The 19393-nt window shown below is 40.2% G+C and overlaps 2 protein-coding genes across 5 annotated transcripts; both read left to right on the top strand.

The window, feature by feature from the left end:
* Window positions 1-3222: 3222 nt before the first annotated feature.
* LOC149165659 (BTB/POZ domain-containing protein At1g63850-like) lies at window positions 3223-4651 on the top strand. Its single transcript, XM_089431180.1, has one exon. The coding sequence runs from the start codon at window positions 3300-3302 to the stop codon at window positions 4515-4517; it is 1218 nt and encodes a 405-aa protein (XP_089287306.1). The 5' UTR covers window positions 3223-3299; the 3' UTR covers window positions 4518-4651.
* A 217-nt stretch (window positions 4652-4868) lies between these two features.
* On the top strand, window positions 4869-16155 carry LOC149165658 (vacuolar protein sorting-associated protein 55 homolog). Of its 4 annotated transcripts, none has more exons than XM_089431177.1 (3): window positions 4869-5956; window positions 15300-15384; window positions 15500-16155. In XM_089431177.1, exons 1-3 carry the CDS (start codon window positions 5896-5898, stop codon window positions 15564-15566), a joined length of 213 nt encoding a protein of 70 aa, XP_089287303.1. In that variant the 5' UTR covers window positions 4869-5895; the 3' UTR covers window positions 15567-16155. The 4 variants fall into 4 exon arrangements, with proteins under 4 accessions (XP_089287303.1, XP_089287300.1, XP_089287302.1 ...); XM_089431174.1 differs by having other exon boundaries at window positions 15486-16155; XM_089431176.1 differs by having other exon boundaries at window positions 4887-6016.
* Window positions 16156-19393: the final 3238 nt, after the last annotated feature.

Here is a 19393-nt window from a genome sequence, read left to right as displayed (position 1 = left end):
CTAAAATCAACATAACCAAATCATCCAATGTGTATATGAAAGGAGACACTTACTATTTTCTTTTGAAATTTATAGACATCCACACACGTTATTTTTATAAAGAGTACCAATGATCTAAAATTTGTCACCATGATATGTTTCAAAAGAAAAACCTTATCACTATAACCTTTTTTAAAAGAAATGTGACCTACTTTCCTCCCATGGCAAGAACTAAGGCCCCAAAACCCATGTCCTTTGCACTAAGACATCTAGTGGCACTTGAACTACCACTTGAAGGTGAAAGATCCCACAAGGATTGCATATGTCATGGTTAAAGGCACTCTTCAAAATGCTCAAGGCGTAAAAGGGTCATTTTCTCACATAAGGCTTAGAAGATTTACCATAGGAACCCTTTATTGAGAAAATTGGTTACAAGGACAATTTCATTAGGCCCTTGGTCAATTGAGCATTATAGGCGCTTTACACTAGAGTATTACAATCCTTAGACTCCATCACATCAATATCATGGACCTACAAATTACTTATGGTAAAGCAATGGTTTACTAAATTAAGGTTAATCAAACATTTTTTGAACAAGTTAGATCATGATTTACTAAATTAAAGTTAATCAAACTACTCTCGAACAAGTAAAGATTAACCCAATCCATCCCACCACCACACTCTTCAAAATTTACTTGGATAAACACCTAGCTACTCAACATTTATTAATGACAAAATAACCATTTTCATAGGAATTCACCAAAATTCGTTGATACAATTTCAAGTTGGTTTTTTGAATTCTCTCTTCTTATGTTTTATTATACTTTTGGTAAATTTCCTTTATTATTTATTTCTCTGTTTCGTTTGTTTGTTTGTTTTTTTTCTTTCTAATTTTATATTTTTATTCCCTTTTATTTGAATTCTTTTATATTTTTTTCTATTTTTTTTTTAAATAGCTCAATCTAAAGTTCCTTTTGGTTAAATAATAGATTAATTAAATAAATATCAATCTTCTTATATATATTTTTTGACTTTGGTTTAATTTGTTTTTATTGATTTTTAATTTCCATTTCCTTTTTAGGATTCTTTAATATCTTCCTATTTTAAAGGCTTTTTCTTTTATTTTTTATTTTTTCGTTCTAACTTTTCTTTGATCAAATTATAAATAAATGAATAAATAATTTAATAAAATATTGTGAATCTCTACTATATCCATGTATGTCTTGATGATGAACCACTTTTGATCAAATTATAAATAAATGAGTAAATAGTTTAATAAAATATTGTGAATCTCTACTATATCCATCTATGTCTTTATGATGAACTACTTTGAAACACGTAGATTTAAAAATTTGTATGTGATTTAGTTCGGAAAATACTTGTATAAACCATGAATCACAAAAGCCTACATTCTGAAATTTAAACTCAAGTTTTTAAAAATCTCTCTAAGATTTTGATTAAGTGCTATCTAACCTACTGTGTTAGAGACGTTGTAACTATCATGTCATATCTTGTTATGTAAACATTTCAACCTAGTCAAATTAGATACGAATAAAATTGACATAAAATAAAAAAATAAAAGTGCAAAAAAAATCATATATATATAATTAATAATGATAATTTAGCTATAAACTTATAAAGTAACACGTTTTGACCACTCATGGTATTCTCAACCCATGACTTTCCCCATGGTATTCTTCTTTAATGTAACTTATTTAAACGTATAAAATTCCAAAGAATTTTTCAATGAGAATAGTTGGAGTCTTTGAGGTTCCTCCCATTGTAATAATATTCCTTTAAAAAAACTAAATATTGTTAACAATAATGAGAATAATTGGAGTCTTTGAGATTTTATCTTTAGAATTATTATAATATAAGTAATGTTATATATATAATGTTAAAAGCTTAAATTAAATATAATAATGACTAGCTTAGGTCCATTAGAACTCCGGATACCTAGAGGGATCAAATCACTTGAGGTGTACCCATGTTTTAGAGGGAAAAGAGATTTGATTCATCTTGGTGCTAGGTAGATCCAAGGTTAAGATGGTTGTAGGCTAGTTTTAAACCAACCTAAATCCATTTTAACTCCAGATCTACCAAGCACTTAGAGAGATCAATCTCTTTTCACTCTAAAAGAAGTTTGCACCTCAAAAGACTTGATCCCTCTCTACTCTTGCTAGATCTAGAATTAAGATAGATCTAAGTTGATTTAATTATTAATAATATATCATTATAATTATTAAATATTTTAATTTTATAATTTATTTATAACTTCACTACCTCAAAACATTTGCATAACATAAGTCTCTCTTGACACAACAAACTTACAATTTAGTTAATTTAATGATTTTTTTACCACACAATAAAGTTATAATTTAATTAATTTTATGATTTTTTTTATCAACTTGACATGTATAATGAAAGTAAGTGTTGTAATACTTATTATAGAATAATATTTACCAATATTTACTAACCATTTAATTTATATAACCACACTAATTTTAACTAATATCTATCCAACTTTAAACAATATTAACCAAAAATATATACAATATAAATCTCCAAATTATAAGATAATTGAAACTACACTCTTTTCACATTACCAAAAAAATTACTAATTTAAAATTAATATTATATTTTAAAACCCCACATACCTCAATTATTTTTATAATTTAAAATCCTAATTCAAAATTAATATTATATTATATTTTATACATGGATACCTTCCATTTTAAAAATTAGATAAACATCATGAATTACACATTCTATTTATGGATTTTGGAATCCAATTAAATTAATCTCAACGGTTTTAACTATTTTAGGTTTAAACGTTATATATAGAGAGTTAATTTCAAAAATTAAATAAATAATATTATTTTAGCATGTTAATTTCTATAATTTTGTGATCCATATCAAGTTGTCCTGACATGAACCATAGTTCTTGGTTCGAAATGCGTCCAACAAAAATCCTAATGTAATTTGCGCCAAAAAAATCTTCTCTCAACATGTTAATTTCTCAACATGTTAATTTCTACCATTTGATGATGGTATTGAAGACTTTTAAATAATTGTGTGTTCTTTTGACATGTTTGAAGTTGGGTGAATATTTTACTCATCTGTTTTAATTATAGTAACTATGAGTGAGTGTTAAAACTGTTTTAAAACAGTTTCCAAAAGTTTAAAAAGGTCTTGAATTTGGGGTTTTTAAAATTTCGATTTGCATTCCAGGTCTCCGTAAAGTTCCGATTTGAATTTGGGGTTTTTAAAATTTCGATTTGCATTCCAGGTTTCCGTAAAGTTCCAATTTGCAGGTAACGATGGCGGATGAACTGCAATTTGGAGATCACAGCACCGCTGACGTTAAATTGCAGTTAATATACACAGATGGAACTGGTTACCAAAGAAATCCTCTTCATGTTCATTCCAATGTGCTCAGAAAATCTGAATTCTATAATACCTTGTTGTCTGAGCGCTGGTCCTTGGAGAAGAACCAGCCTTTTGAAATCACTGTAGCAAGCCGTTACAGTGGTGAGATTTATATTAAATGTATTCAGCTCATGTATTCTTCTGATGCAGGAAAACCCTTGAGTTTCTCAAATGTGGATGAAGCCCTTGCTATTCTACCAGTTGCTTCCGAACTTCTGTTTCAGCAATGCATGGATGAATGTATGAAATATTTGAGTGCTGTTCCTTGGAGCACTAAACAAGAAGTCAAACTCAGAGCCCTTTTACTCTCTCTGGAGATAAATATTTTGGGCGATTTAACTGATAGACTAGGCATTAGCCAATGCAAGCCAGATCTAACAGGTTTACATATGCTGGAGCAGACTCTACAGAAAATGTTGCGTGCGATCTCAAGTGGTTCATTTGATGATGGCGAGTATATTGAAGAATATATCATAGCTCACTTTAAGGAAAATGAATCCTTTGCGGAAACTTGCAGGTCTGCACTTCTGAAAGAGTTTAGTGCCAACCTCCAGCGTGCCAAATCCAAATTTGAAACCCCTAAAGCTTGTTCCGCACTTTCTTGGATAGTCAATGTGATTGAGCGATGCGACTGGAAATTGTTTGAAACGGTGCTCAATATGTTTTGTAAAGATGCTGAAATTCCTAAAGCCGTATATCAATATATTGAATGGGAACGGGTACATAGTTATATTTGTCATAGAGATGAGACTGGATATTCTAAACGTTTACTTGGTCTACTTGATCGGATTCTAATAGCTCTACGAAATGGGCAGATAATTACCTGTAACGCATTTCGCGTTTCATTTCTTACCAATTGGATTGTTGTTTTTATCAGTCTCAAACACGATAGCTATGTCGAGGGACTTGTTGCCCAAAGAATGACTGTTGTAGCTGAAACCCTCCCACTGGTTAACCAGAGAAGTATTTACAACATTGCAAAAGAAACCATGGATGGAAAACGGTATGTGAATTCGTATATGAAGGAGGCACTTGAGGGCTGGGGCGGAAAAGTGAAAAATGCCGTCAACCGCCACACCAACTTTTTTAATGTGACAGGCAGAATTTGATTGAGTGCCCATTTTAACACAATGCTGATATGGAGTCTTGCACTATTTTGAAAATCTTGATAAGTGTCTAAGTGACACCGTTTTGAAAATCAGCACAGTCCTGATTGATTCTGTAAAAGTTTTTATTCGTAATGGAATTTCGGGTACTTTTGTTGGATGAAGTGACTTTGACTCCCATGGTCTCGTTTTTTACTTTTTCGCCATTAAATCGATTATGTCATTTCTTTGAATCAGTTAGTCGTCTACAATTTTGTTTTCCGTTTGACACCTGACACATAAATGGTAAAACACGTATATAGTCGCCATCTCCTTTTGCTATTTGCCCAAAGTTGCTAGTCGCCCAATGTCAGAGGAGCATTGCAATCACAATGAATTAGCTACAGTAATAATGAAAGTAATACTGGATCACAATGAATTAGCTTCAGTAATAATGAAAATAATGCACGCCATCTCTTTTTGCTAGTTGCCAAATATATCACAATGAATCAGAAGAGCACTACAATCACAATGAATTAGTTACAGTAATAAATAAGGCGTTGTACCTGATTTCTTCTTGTGGGTTTTAATCGATATAATGCACCAGGAAAAATCCTCTGTGCGCTGGTTCAGGGTTTTAATGGATATAATGCACCAGGAAAAATCCTATGTGCGCTGGTTCAGGGTTTTGCAAAACAATATTTTTTTCCTCTATGCGCTGGCTCAGGGTCTTTGCAAAACGGGATACCCAAAGGAAAGATTCTCAACTCTGGTCCTTGGGGGAGGACTATGAGGGAATTTGCCTTTGGCGGGGACGCAGCTGTTTGTAATTCTAGAGGTCTACACAGTCTTCGTTTTGCCCTTCTCATTGCTGTTCACGGCGACCATCGTGTATACTGTGGCTTCCATCTACACGGGAAAGGAAATTTTTTACGCGAGAGTTATGAGAATCGTTCCGAGGTTTTGGAAGCGCCTCATGTTAACTTTCCTCTGCTTTTTCATAATGGACTTTGCCTATTAAACGGCCTCCGTATTGGTCGTCCTCCTGCTCCTATACGCCTTGATAGTGACCAAATTGAATTAGTTTTTTTTTTGGAGATAACCGGTAAATTTGTGGCCAGCGTTTGATGAGATTGGGGCTTGAAGTTATTAGGTTTTGGATGTGAGCGACCACGATCTTGAAGCAGTCCTCATGGAGGATTTTTACAGTCGCCCGGGGAAGAAGACCTCCTGAGGGTCTCGAATGCAAGTGCTAAGCAATGTGGCGAAGCACCCATCGATTTCGCTTCTCGCGGCGACAGTGCCTCAAGTAGCGACGCCCCGATGGTGGAAGCAGTAGCAGCAGTGGAGACGGCCATTGGCACCGCCCCATCCAGCTCGGCAGAACAGGAGTTGGAGAAACATGAACAGGACGAGGAGGAACAGCCGAAGAAGAGCAAGAAGAGGTGTTTTGCGTGCAAAAGGTGGGTGGGGCTGACGGGCTTTAAGTGCCGCTGTGGTGAACTTTTCTGCGCTCAGCACAGGTACTCTGATATGCATGACTGCTCTTTTGACTACAAGACTGCCAGCCGCCTCGCCATTTTCAAGGCCAATCCTGTCACGCCCCCAATTCTTTTTTTCATTAAATTGGCCGGGTGCGGCACCACCTAAGTAATTAACATCTTCCATTGTTACTTACTTTACGAACTACGCCTTAACATTCATCTTATACATGAATAACATATTATTGTGTGGAATTCATTAATACCATAACAACATAGAACAGTAGGAGAACAACATCACATGTAATGTAAATCTTAAATTATATGAGAGAGAATTTTACAAATGACCGGGAGTATAATTCAATCGGCGTTACACCCAAGTCGGGCGCCCACCCGTGCAAGACCACACGGTGGTCTCACCACAACCCAACAACAATACACAAGTTCTTTTGTCAAGATGGGCGAGCGCGCCCGTGCACGACCCTTGCTCAAAATACAATCCAACTTTGTTCCAAGACTTCGGTGGGCGCCTTAGAACGCCCTCCACCCGCGCCTTCAACCGTCCAACGTTATGCCAAGACCTTCGTGCAACCGTGCCCAGCGGGCGGGCGCATAACTTGCGCCTCTATCGCGGCTACACCTCTTGTTCTTGCACTTTGTGTTAGAGATCAAAGTGCGAAGTGCGATGGCAAATGTCAAGCCTCGCTCGCATGTATATATGCCTTGCTGCGTGGGGAGGTCGCGCCCTCGACCAACCCTCCATACTTCCTTCCAACTGTGCGTTCATCAAACAATATGTGCCTTTGTAGGTCGGCCCGCCCATGGCGCGGGACCGCTTATCAATTTATCCTCTTGTTTGCCTTACGCTCCTCGGTCGGCTTGTGGTGCGAGTTATCCAACTCGCCCATATAAACTCGGAATGCCCAACTCGTCCACATAACATTATGTCGCGCCCTTGGTCGCTCCTTCGCGTTTTTTCATGACTTAGTCGCTTCGCACGGTGGATGGAGGGCGTGCCCGGTTGCCTGCCAACCGCAGGGCATTACATCCTCCCCCACTCGAAATCATTGTCGCCCTCGACAATCCTGACTGCCTCAGTATCTTCCGTTCATACTTTGCAATCTTCTTCTTCCATCTCCAAAGCGAGTCCTCCGATTCCCAGCTTTCCTCCTCCGGTGCATTCTTCCATCTGACAAGATACTCCCGTTTCATGTGGCAACCAATCCCTGTAGTTCTGTAGCTCAAAATCTTATCCAACTCCAGTCCTGGCTTGTCCACAATCCCGGCTGGTCCTCTCGGCGGTTCAGCTCTCTCTGGATGATCAGCATCAAGTCTGCATCTCTTCAACTGACTCATGTGAAAAATTGGATGCTTCATGTGCATATGGTGTGGAAGCTCCAACTCATAAGCAACTTCCCCCACTCTCTTCTTCACTCGGAATGGTCCCTCATACTTCCGTGTCAGTTTGCTCGCAGTCCCCTTGGCTGGCTGAAACTGCTCCCCGGTAATCCTGAGAAACACCATATCTCCCACACTGAAGTGTACATCCCGTCTTCCTTTGTCAGCGCATTTCTTCATTCTCCTTGCAGCTTCGTGCAAGCGCAATCGTGCCAACTCCAAGGTCTCATCCCAAGCCTTCATGAACTTCTTCGCATGAGGACTCCTCAAGAAACCTCCTGTCACTACGGTATGCGGTGCAACTGGCATCTGTCCATTCACCAACTCAAATGGACTATACCCCGTCGCAAAACTCTTTTGAATATTGTAGCTGAACTGAGCAATATCTAAGAGTTCAGGCCAATTCTTCTGATCAGCCGTCACATAATGTCTCAAGTAATCCTCCAGCAATGCGTTGATCCTCTCGGTTTGTCCATCTGTCTGCGGATGGTAACTCGAACTCATCAACAACTCTGTTCCGACTAACTTGAACAATGTGGTCCAAAATTTACCTGTAAAACGCGGATCTCTATCCGACACGATGCTTAATGGCATCCCCCAATACTTCACTATGTTCTTAAAGAACAACTCCGTAGTCCGCTTGGCTCCACAAGGCATCTTTGTTGGAACAAAGACAGCATACTTGGAAAAACGATCAACCACGACCATGATCCCATTATACCCCTGAACCTGTGGCAACTGAGAAATGAAGTCCATCGAGACACTCATCCATGGCCTCTCAGGAATCGGTAAAGGCTGCAACAGTCCTCCCTGTCTCTGATTATCCGATTTGTCCTGCTGACAAATGATGCATGTATGTACATACTCCTCTACATCCTCTCGCATCTTCTCCCAAAAGAATCCTCTCTCCAACAATGCCAAAGAACGACGCTGCCCTGGGTGGCCAGCCCACGGTGAGTCGTGGCACTCCTTCAAAAGGTGCCTCCTGAGTCCAGATGACTTTGGAACATAGAGTCGGTTTCCAAAGAACAAGAACCCGTCTCGTAGAAAGAACTTTCGTGTCTTCCCCTCCTTTATCTGCTTCACTATATTCTGCGCCAAAGTATCGGTTTCAACACTTTCCTTGAGCTTATTCTGCATCTCTTTTGACATCTGAATTCGACTCCTACTCCTCTCTGCTCGGTCTTCTCCTTCCAATGTTGCAAGTTGTCCCTTCCTGCTAAGGGCATCTGCTACCGCATTGTGCCTCCCAGGTCTATACTCGATAGTCATGTCGAATTCTGCCAAGAAGTCCTGCCAACGAGCTTGCTTCGCAGAAAGCTTCGGTTGTGATGCAAAATAACTTGCTGCAACGTTGTCAGTCTTGACAACAAACGGCTTCCCAATCAGGTAATGCCTCCACACATGAAGACAGTGAATGATTGCAGTCATCTCCTTCTCATGAACCAGATACCTTCGTTCTCTATCTTGCAACTTCCGACTCTCATACGCCACCGGATGCCCATCCTGCATAAGAACCCCTCCTATGGCAAAATCTGAAGCATCTGTGTGTACCTCAAATGGTCTCTCGAAGTCAGGCAACTTCAGTATCGGTGCTGTAACCATCCTCTTCTTCAAGTCATCAAATGCCTTCTGACATTTATCCGTCCAATTCCACCTCTTGTCTTTCTTCAATAGGTCTGTCAGTGCCGATGTTACCTTGGAGTACCCCTCTACAAACTTTCGTTGGTAGTTGGTCATGCCCAAAAACACCCTCATCTCATGGACATTCTTCGGTTCAACCCAGTCCTCGATCGCCTTCACTCTGCTCGGCTCCATCCGTATGTACCCTTGACCAACAATATGCCCAAGGAACGGAATCTCGGTCTGAGCGAACACACACTTAGACTTCTTCAAGAACAACTGATTTGCCCTCAGTGCCTCGAACACCATCGCCAAGTGCTTCTTATGATCCTCCATGTTGTCACTGTACACCACTATATCGTCCAAGTACACTACTACGAACGAATCCAAGTATGGCTGTAGGACATCATTCATCAAAGTGCAAAACGTAGCAGGAGCATTACACAACCTGAATGGCATAACAAGGAACTCAAAGCTACCATACCTTGTTACTATAGCGATCTTCTTCTCGTCTCCTTTAGCTATCCACACTTGATAATACCCATGCCTCAAGTCTAGCTTGGAAAACACTTGGGCTTTCGCAAGCTTGTTAAAGCAATCAGCAGCCAATGGCAAAGGATACATGTTCCTTATCGTCTGCTTGTTCAATGCATGATAGTCACAACACATCTGTAGCTCATTCAAATCCTTCTTCCGCTGGAACAATACTGGAGCTCCATAAGGGGACCTTGAAGGTCTCATGAAACCTGCATCAGCTAACTCCTTTAACTGTCGTTTCAATTCCTCCAACTTAGGTCCTGACAACCGATAAGGTGCTTTAGCCGGGGGTTGCTTCCCTGGCTCAAGCTCAATGCTATGGTCCACTGCACGCCTTGGTGGAAGTTTCTTTGGTAGCTCATCAGGCATCAAATTTGCATATTTGGCCAGTACCTCAGAAATCTTGGCTGGAACAGGCGTCCCCACTCCATCACCTTCGACTCCCTTGAACATCACCGCATATGTCTCCATATCTGACTCCTTCATAGCCTTCTCCAAACTTAGTGCAGAAACATGCTGCACCTTGACTTCCCTTCTTTGCCTATGAGTGGGCAAAGTCCAAGTTTGTGACTGTCCAACCAGCACCACCTCATCACAGAAGGGGACAACAATAGCCCTGTTGCCCTTCAAGAAATCTTGTCCGAGTATCATATCAAAGTCGTTCATCTCCATCACTGTGAAGTCCAACTGACCCTTCCAGTCTTTTATCTGCACAGGCACTTCGTGTGCCAAACCCGCCACTTTAGCTCTAGAGTTCACTGCCTTGACTTCCACATTCGATGGGAAGATCATCAGTCCAACCTCTTTTGCCAACCGTGTCGTCATGAAGTTATGAGTGGCCCCCGTGTCCACCAGAGCTTGAATGGTCTTGCCATGAACCATCAAGTCCACGAAACCCAGACTGTTCATCCACGATTTCTCCATAACTTTTCCCTGCATACATGTCTGTTCTCTGCTTCCGTCAAGCTTCTTCAACCCTGAATCAGCTTCACCTGTCACGAGCAACCCTGCTTTGATACCACTTGTCACGCCCCCAATTCTTTTTTCGTTAAATTGGCCGGGTGCGGCACCGCCTAAGTGATTAACATCTTCCATTGTTACTTACTTTACGAACTAGACCTTAACATTCATCATTATACATGAATAACATATTAATGTGTGGAATCCATTAATACCATAACAACATAGAACAGCAGGAGAACAACATCATATGTAATGTAAATCTTTTATTATATGAGAGAGAATTTTACAAATGACCGGGAGTATAACTCAACCGGCGTTACACCCGAGTCGGGCGCCCACCCGTGCAAGACCGCATGGTGGTCTCACCACAACCCAACAACAATACACAAGTTCTTTTGTCAAGATGGGCGGGCGTGCCCGTGCACGACCCTTGCCCAAAATACAATCCAACTTTGTTCCAAGACTTCGGCGGGCGGGCGCCTTAGAACGCCCTCCACCCGCGCCTTCAACCGTCCAACGTTATGCCAAGACCTTCGTGCAACCGTGCCCGGCGGGCGGGCGCATAACCTGCGCCTCTATCGCGACTACACCTCTTGTTCTCGCACCTTGTGTTAGAGATCGAAGTGCGAAGTGCGATGGCCAAATGTCAAGCCTCGCTCGCATGTATATATGCCTTGCTGCGTGGGGAGGTCGCGCCCTCGGCCGACCCTCCATACTTCCTTCCAACCGCGCGTTCATCAAACAATACGTGCCTTTGTAGGTCGGCCCGCCCATGGCGTGGGACCGCCCATCAATTCATCCTCTTGTTTGCCTTACGCTCCTCGGTCGGCTTGTGGTGCGAGTTATCCAACTCGCCCATATAAACTCGGAATGCCCAACTCGTCCACATAACATTATGTCGCGTCCTTGGTCACTCCTTCGCGTTTTTTCATGACTTAGTCGCTTCGCATGGTGGATGGAAGGCGCGCCCGGTTGCCTGCCAACGCAGGGCATTACAAATCCCGTTGTGAAAGCCCCTTAAATCGATAAGATTTGAGATGTTCTTAAATCCATTGCTTTCTTTCTTGTTGTACTATTACTATAGGGAGAATCCTTCGTGGCCGTAGCAGCTACAATGCGTATACATATAAATCTATATTCAAGGTTGCTTTGTTTTTGAGCATAGTGTATTGTCGTTGATGATCGAGTGCAGAAATATGATATGAATAATTTGATTGGGGTTTTTCAATGGATGCTCTGCTTCTCAACGGCTATGGATGTATTCTCCCTGTAATGGGTCATAGTAGCGGCCTTAATACAAAATCTTTTGGACTTTTAGTAGTCTATTGTCAAAATGGCTATTGTGTCTGGACCTTACTTATGGTGATGAAATCCTCTTTTACTTGTGGTGATGAAATCCTCTGTTTTAAGTTTTATGGGTTTTTACTCACATGCGATGATGTTTTATGCAGAAGGGTGCTATGAGACAGAATATAATATAAGATAAAATAATTATATTTATGTCCAACTAATGACCACAAAGTAGGTCAAAGGGACTATTGAGTACACTGATATATAAAGCGGGAGAACCAAACGGTCTCCTATAAAAGATACAATGCATGAAGTAAATCAACATCTGGCCCTAGCGGAGAAGATTTAGGAGCTCATAGGTCTGATCGAGTGCAGAAATATAATATTAATAATTTGATTGGGGTTTTTCAATGGATGCTCTGCTTCTCAACGGCTATGGATGTATTCTCCCTGTAATGGGTCATAGTAGCGGCCTTAATACAAAATCTTTTGGACTTTTAGTAGTCTATTGTCATAATGGCTATTGTGTCTGGACCTTACTTATGGTGATGAAATCCTCTGTTACTTGTGGTGATGAAATCCTTTATTTTAAGTTTTATGGGTTTTCACCCACATGCGATGATGTTTTATGCGGAAGGGTGCTATGAGATAGAATATAAGATAAGATAAGATAATTATATTTATGTCCAACTAATGACCACAAAGTAGGTCAAAGGGACTATTGAGTACACTGATGTATATACAAAGCGGGAGAACCAAACGGTCTCCTATAAAAGATACAATGCATGAAGTAAATCAACATCTGGCCCTAGCAGAGAAGATCTAGGAGCTAATAGGTCTGAGGATCAGACCCATCTCTCCTAACATCTGAGGTTGAATGAATAACACTGAAGAAACTCAACAAAATCTGTTGGCCCAATGAAGAGCTAATGGCAAGTGCAAATTGTCCACTAAATCGTTTCCTGGGGGGGTTCACACGCTGTTGAAAGCTGGAGGACCTAGTCCGTCTCCCAGGGACGGCTCTGTGACAGAACTGTTGCTGAGATCTCGTGTGGCGGGGTGAGGTCGCACGGATCCTCACTGATTTGAAGTCTGGATACGTACTGGTATCAATCAATCTCTTGGTGCCCCTATTTGAAGGTAGTACCCTGAAAAATGTCGTGATCCTCTGTGTGGGGTCTGGTTTGATGGGAGGCTGAAGAATATGCGCTCGAAACGTAAGAGCTTCTTGCATATATAGGGCCAAACATTTCTGATCGTGGTACCTGAAAAAGTCGACGAGGGTTTGAGAATCTCTAAACAAGCAATGAAACCTTCCTCTGATCTCGTAGTAGACAGGGCATCCAAGGATGAAGTGCACCTCGGTCTCCACTTCCTGTAAATGACATACCTGGCAGAGTCTATCTAGTCTATCCACCTGGTGGTCCGTCTCTACCCGAAGTCTATGAGAACCTACTCTGAATTGGCCTAGAGGAATGCGAAGAGCATGCATCCAGTGGTGAAACGTATACTGGGGTCGAACAATGAGCCTGTCTCTCAACTCCAAGAAGTGCTCAACGTAGAAGGCCATCTTTGGGCGCAACCCTCTTGGAGGATTGACCTAGGTGACTTGGACGAACTGCCTGTAGATGTCCTCCCTGATGATCTTGTTTAGCTCCTGTCTAGTAGGTAAAAGGTGACCAGGAGCATCTAAGGAATATCGGAAAGGAGGGAGACAATCCAACTGAATTCCCACTGACTCTAAGAGGTTTGAAACTCCTGTAAACCAACATCTGGCTCGGCCTGAGGGAGTAGAATGGGCAATAGTCTCAAAAGAGCAATATGCCAAGTAAGGATATCGGTCCCTACTCTTTATCGAGTCTGCCAAGCCCTGGACACGATGCAAGAATGAAACCAATTTGAAGACTGTCTCAAGCCGAAAGGGTTGAGCTCCAAACTCTGCAAGGATGATGTGCTGCGGCACTGTCAGTTTGCACCTAATGATGCGGCGGAGAAGAAGAATCTGGACTCTCTCAGCTGAAGCCCAGTCTGACTCAAGTAAAGACGGTCCCCAAATCTCTAAGCCATATAGAACAGTGGGACGGATCAAGGTGTCCATGAGGCTCATCTTGGACGAGATGTCCTGGAAGTGATGTTGAAAGCACTGTCTCTTGAGAAGGGCTAAGGATCCATATCCTTTGTTGATCCGAGGCTGAAGCACTGGTCGCAAACTGAAGCGGGGACTTGAGAATTGCACCCCCAAGTAAGTATATGTGCTGGTGATCTCAATCTCCTCCCCTCTGAATAGAAAGTGAAGGTCTGAGGTTTTCTTCACCCCATTGAAGATCATAACCTTGGTTTTACCCAGGTTGACCGTCAACTGTTGATGGTCACAAAAAAGAGCTAAGGCATCCAGTGGCCTCTGTAATCCTTTTGGGGATGAGGAGAGGAGGACCACATTGTCAGCAAAGAGTAGAATGGATATCAGAACCTAGTGAAGAAGGCAGCCATTAGTGTCTTGGATATGCTCATGTTATAATGAGAGTGTGAATTATGGATTTTTTTTATTTTTTTTACGATGAGCTGATCTGGAATTTTCACTATCAGAAGATATGTTAATGTAGATGAAAAATGTTCACCGTTTTGAACCATATTTCATTGGTGAGGCTACAAAATTTTAGATGTTGAACAATATTTCATGGTTGAGGCAATGGAATTTAAGATGTTAGAAGATAATTTTCTTGGGGGGCATTTTGAAGCTTTAGAATGCGGTCTTTACTTTTTCAACTGCTTTTTCAGTTTGCTTTGATGTATGACTGTAAATTCTTCTGGAGCTACATAAGGCTTTGGTTTTGATCTTGTGTCTGCACCACTTTTCCTTATATTTATATTTATTTTTTTAAATGTGCAGGGGTTTTTTTCGTGCGTATTTTGGTGGATTTGAGGGATTAAATATCAGTATTCTAATCTGCACTGACTCTTTCATGATTAGCAATCTGTTTGTGTAGATGAAAAATATTCACTTCTTTTAACAATATTTCATTCCTGAGCGAGTGGATTTTCAATGTTAACAAGATTTTGGTTTTAATTTGTTACTTTATCTTGGATTACTGTATTTGCCTGTATGTATTAAGCTTTTGGAATGTCATATTTAGTCTATTTTAATCTTTTTTCCTTTTCAACCTTTTTGCCTTTTTATGCTTTGTCTGGCTTGGCTTTACTGTGTATATTTGTTTTGGTTTTCCTCATTTGTTTTTGGGTTCATGTGACAAGCAGGCTTGTGCTTTATACAAGAACTGGTGGCCTATGCTAACAGGTACTATTGCTTGTGTCTGTTTGAGATCAAAGATTGTTTTCCTGTTGGTATAATGGAAGACATAATTCAAGATATGAACTGCACTAGTGTGAAACTAATGTTGGAAGGTGGATTTGTTTTCTCAAAGATTGTTTTCCTGTTGGTATAATGGACGACACAATTCAAGATATGAACTGCGCTAGTGTGAAACTAATGTTGGAAAGTGGATTTGTTTTGCAGCTATTATGTACGTAATGCTGCCAATGCCATTGTCATTTTTTGGACCTGGAGATTCTTCAGTTATTAGTTCTACAGAAGGTGGAGGGTAGGTTTTACAACACCATCCACTCTATTCAGCATTTTTGCAAATTCTGAAGTAGTGTGCAACTGATATTTTCTTATCATTTTCAACATTTGTAATAACAGATGGGTGGATGCAGCAAAATTCTTGACTGGAGCTTCTATAATTGGGAGCATTGCAATATCTTCTATCCTAAATCATGCTGATGTTATTGGGCTGGGAGCCATGTTTTTGGTGTTTGCATCCTTTTTGTGTTTGGTTGTACATCATTTTGTTATTTTCGTATGGGAGTTGAAGACGAAGATAGCTATTTCTGAAGACTGTAGATTTTGTTATGTGAGTGAGGTGTACGTTTTGTCAAAATATTAATGCTCTGAAGGAAAGCAGTATTGCTGTACTCATCAACATTTATTTGTAATTCATCTATGGTGTTTTCCAGAGTTTCTCAATATTTTTTATGCAAGTATTGATGGAAGTGAAGATTTCCACGGATAATTTGGTGGTTAGGAGATTGAGATTGATATCTATGGTGTTTTCCAGAGTTTCTCAATATTTTTTATGCAAGTATTGATGGAAGTGAATATTTCCACAGATAATTTGGTGGTTAGGAGATTGAGATTGATAATAGAAGGCCGTTGAGGTTCTATTAATCATTCTCCATTTACTTTGAAGAAAGTAGATACCTACGAGTGTCCAAGTATCTTGCCAGCCTACTCAATTTCTAGAAAAGTGACCTTTGATGTTAGAGGCATGGCCTTGAATGTTATCCATGGACCTTAACTTTTGTGGTTTGAATAAGAAATCCTTTGTTTGATTTTAGCATTTTTTCTGTGACTTATGCTGGACCTTCTTTCAGTTCGAACTCCACCACAATATAAGGGATTCTAAATGCATATTTTTACCAAACTGTTTTTAACTAGATCGGCTGGTTTTCCTTTCCAGGATCCCTCTTTGTTTCTCACCTTGATCAACTTCATTTTCAGGTTGGAATGTATTTGTTATATAATCTGCATTTAGATTTGTTAGCTCGGAGATTCATTAAGCACTTGTATTTTTGTTATTTCTTAGTTTTGTTTGCTAACCAAAACAACGAAATAGTATAATTACGAGTATTTTAACTAAGTTATTGCTCATTTCCAAAATTTGTTTTTATTGTTGTCTACTCTGGTGGGTTTGTGTGCAATGCTGTCCAAAACAACAAAATGGTATGTTTAATTCTGAGCATTTTCACTCTCACTTTCAAAATATATGTGTTGCGTCATCGGAGAAGGGGATTATGGTGGATTTGTATGTAATACTCTTTATCTGCAGGTAAATGAAAATATCAGTTTTAGGGAATCAAGGGATAGTGGGTGGAACAATAGCTAGAAATTATGTTACCCATGAACAACAATTGTGTGAAGAGGCCATCTTGTGCTGCATGGTGAAATTGCAGTTGAAACGGAGCGATGGAGTAGCTGCAGGCAGATCCCGAGTGATGAATGAGGCAGAACTAATATGCCGACAGCAAGGAGGCATTGCTAACTTTGTCCCTTCATTGAATTTTGCAATGGTAGACAAGGGGGTTTATAGATCAGGTTTCCCCAACCATGCAAACTTTCCATTTCTGAAGACCTTAAAGCTTCGCTCTATAATGTAAGTAGTATGGGTTGAACTGAAAGTGCTTTATTCATATCAATTTCAGTGAAGGGTGTTGACATTGCTGGGGGATATTGCTGTTAATTGTTTATGCTAATAGTGAAGAATGTTCCTTCTCTGTTTGGAATTAATTTGAAGAATAAGTGCGGTAATTCAGACATTATAAAATATGGGGATAACTAAGATGTCCTGATTGTATTCTTGTGCAATTTCTAAACATTGATACAATCATGGCAAGATGTGGAATTTTTTTATGCTCCACTTTTGACTTTATTGATTCTTCTCCATTCTTTTGATGGTTTATTTGTTTCCATTTGATTTATCTTGAATTTGAATGATGTAGGCATTTGTGTTTCATGGCGGTTACAGTTCTTTTTGATATGAAATGTAGAAAACGCATGCATACAGCTAATTGACAAAATATGGAGTAATATGCGAACGGATTTGTGACAAAAACAAGTTTTGAGGCTTATTCAAATAATTTGTCGAGGCTAAATTCGTGCTCCTTTGAGGCTCCCATTCACATTCATTTGTGGTTGACATGAGGCATTATTTCGGCCCCAAGGTAGGAGTGTATCCACATAGGCTTTTTTGGCCTATTCTAAGGCCCGGTTCATATCTTCCCTGAGATCAAATTTTGGCTCTTAGGTAGGGTTATATCAACATTGTTCAAAGGTGTTGGACACCTAATCCTCAATGGGTTAGTGTGGAAGCCGAATAGAGAAAAGGAGTCTAAGAGACCTTGGGATGTGGAACCCAACGGTCACATAATGTATTATAAATGTATATCTCTTGTTAATAAAAAATTGCACTCTCATGTTTTATCTTTCCTATTTGTTGTTGCCCATGTGTGTTTAACATGGTATCAGAGCGGGCAAATTCTGGCCCTGCTCATATTTGAGTCACTGTTTTCTTGTGGCCTTTTGTTGTGTTTCTTTCACCAGACCTATGCATTGACCATTAATGTTATGTGGGTCGTGAACTCTCGGTGCAGTGATATTGCTGGTTGATTAATTCATGCGCTGGTGTTGAAGCTTTACTTGGAATAGAGCATTGAAATAGTGGTACACATTTTGAAGTTTATATGCCTGCTCCTAATCAAAACTCTATATACGTGTTGGTCTAAATATTTATATATGATTGAATTCGTTGTATATATTTGTGCTGGCATATGTATAATTTTTGGTGCGTTGAATGAATACCACAATGTGGTGTATGGAAAGCATTGAAATAGTGTGAGGCAGATGCGTTGGTCTTATTGAGCCAGATGCGTTGGTCCATATTTAAATATGCAGCGTATGCCTTGGACTGTGGAATGTGGTTATAAATATGACCTCTGCTATGTGTTGAAGGCCGTGCAAAAACGTTGAGAGTTAAAAGTCCTGGCGCGTTGGCTCATTTCTGTTCAAGCTACCTACTCTGACCATTAATGTTATGTGCGTTGTGAAGTCTGGGTGCAATCATATTGCTCGTTGATTCATGCGTTGGCGTTGAGCTTGAAGTCTGAGCGTAGTTCATGGCATTTGAATGCATATATCTCCATGTGTTGGAATGGACAGTTGATTTTCCCTGTGTTGTGTCCCTGTGTCTGTGGTATCTGTCATATACGTTTTATTCTCTCTGAAATGGTCCACCCTCCAAACCGTTATGCTCGGTGATATCGCTGGTCCGACTTGTAGGTTTTGGTCAGAACTGTCTATATTCTGCCTGGTTGCCTGACGCCTTCTGTGGCAGTGTCATATATGCGTTTTTCTGTCAAGACTGCACCTTCTGTCTAGACTGCGCCCTCTGTCATATGCGTTTTTAAATAAACGTTGAACGCTGCTCCGTTGATTGAGTTGAACGCTGGTCCGACCTTCCTGGACACATTTGATATCATACTACATTTCTATTTTCAGTGATGCCTGCATCGTTTTCTGTGAGATGAGAATTGTTCGTCCTTCCCTTCATCCTCGGGGTATCCAAGATTTCGCCTGTCTTCCAAATCTTGATTATTTAAGCGTTTAATTGGTTTTTTCAGAGATCTGACAACGGAATCAAATGAATCTTGGGAATCCCTGTTGCAGTGATTTTGGGCAAAATCAAAATCGCCTTTTTTGTCAGTCTCATCGGTTTTTTGAAGATCATCTGAACCTTCACAATCTGTATCATCAGATTTAGAGGATTTCTGAACCGCGGAACCATGTTGCAACACAATTTTATCTTCTTGCTGGAACTTGGATTGAGCACGCTTAGACTCATCATCCAAGGAAGCCATCATTTCCTTGGTCTTCCTAAGCTCGGAGGCTATCTGATTCACGCAAACGCAGCTCATCACCAGCAACAGGTTGCGGCTCATCATCTACACCGAGCTTCTCGAGATCTTCAAGGGTCGCATCAGGGCTTGTTTTCCAAA

This window comes from Pinus tabuliformis, chromosome 5_1, assembly GCF_031772625.1.
Source record: "Pinus tabuliformis cultivar Carrire ecotype Pingquan chromosome 5_1, CPIR1, whole genome shotgun sequence".
Classification (NCBI taxonomy): domain Eukaryota; kingdom Viridiplantae; phylum Streptophyta; class Pinopsida; order Pinales; family Pinaceae; genus Pinus; species Pinus tabuliformis.
Note: the sequence above shows the minus strand (reverse complement) of the source record. Positions and strands in the feature narration are given on the sequence as shown.

What these genes read in the sequence shown, in the direction of transcription:
- LOC149165659 (XM_089431180.1), top strand. Translation starts at nt 3,300, where the DNA reads ATGGCGGATGAACTGCAATTTGGAGATCACAGCACCGCTGACGTTAAA.
- LOC149165658 (XM_089431174.1), top strand. Translation starts at nt 5,896, where the DNA reads ATGAACAGGACGAGGAGGAACAGCCGAAGAAGAGCAAGAAGAGGTGTT. An exon ending in AGGTGTTTTGCGTGCAAAAG is followed by an intron (nt 5,957 to 15,299) that starts GTGGGTGGGGCT and finishes TTTGTTTTGCAG; the next exon opens with CTATTATGTACGTAATGCTG. An exon ending in AGTTCTACAGAAGGTGGAGG is followed by an intron (nt 15,385 to 15,485) that starts GTAGGTTTTACA and finishes TTGTAATAACAG; the next exon opens with ATGGGTGGATGCAGCAAAAT.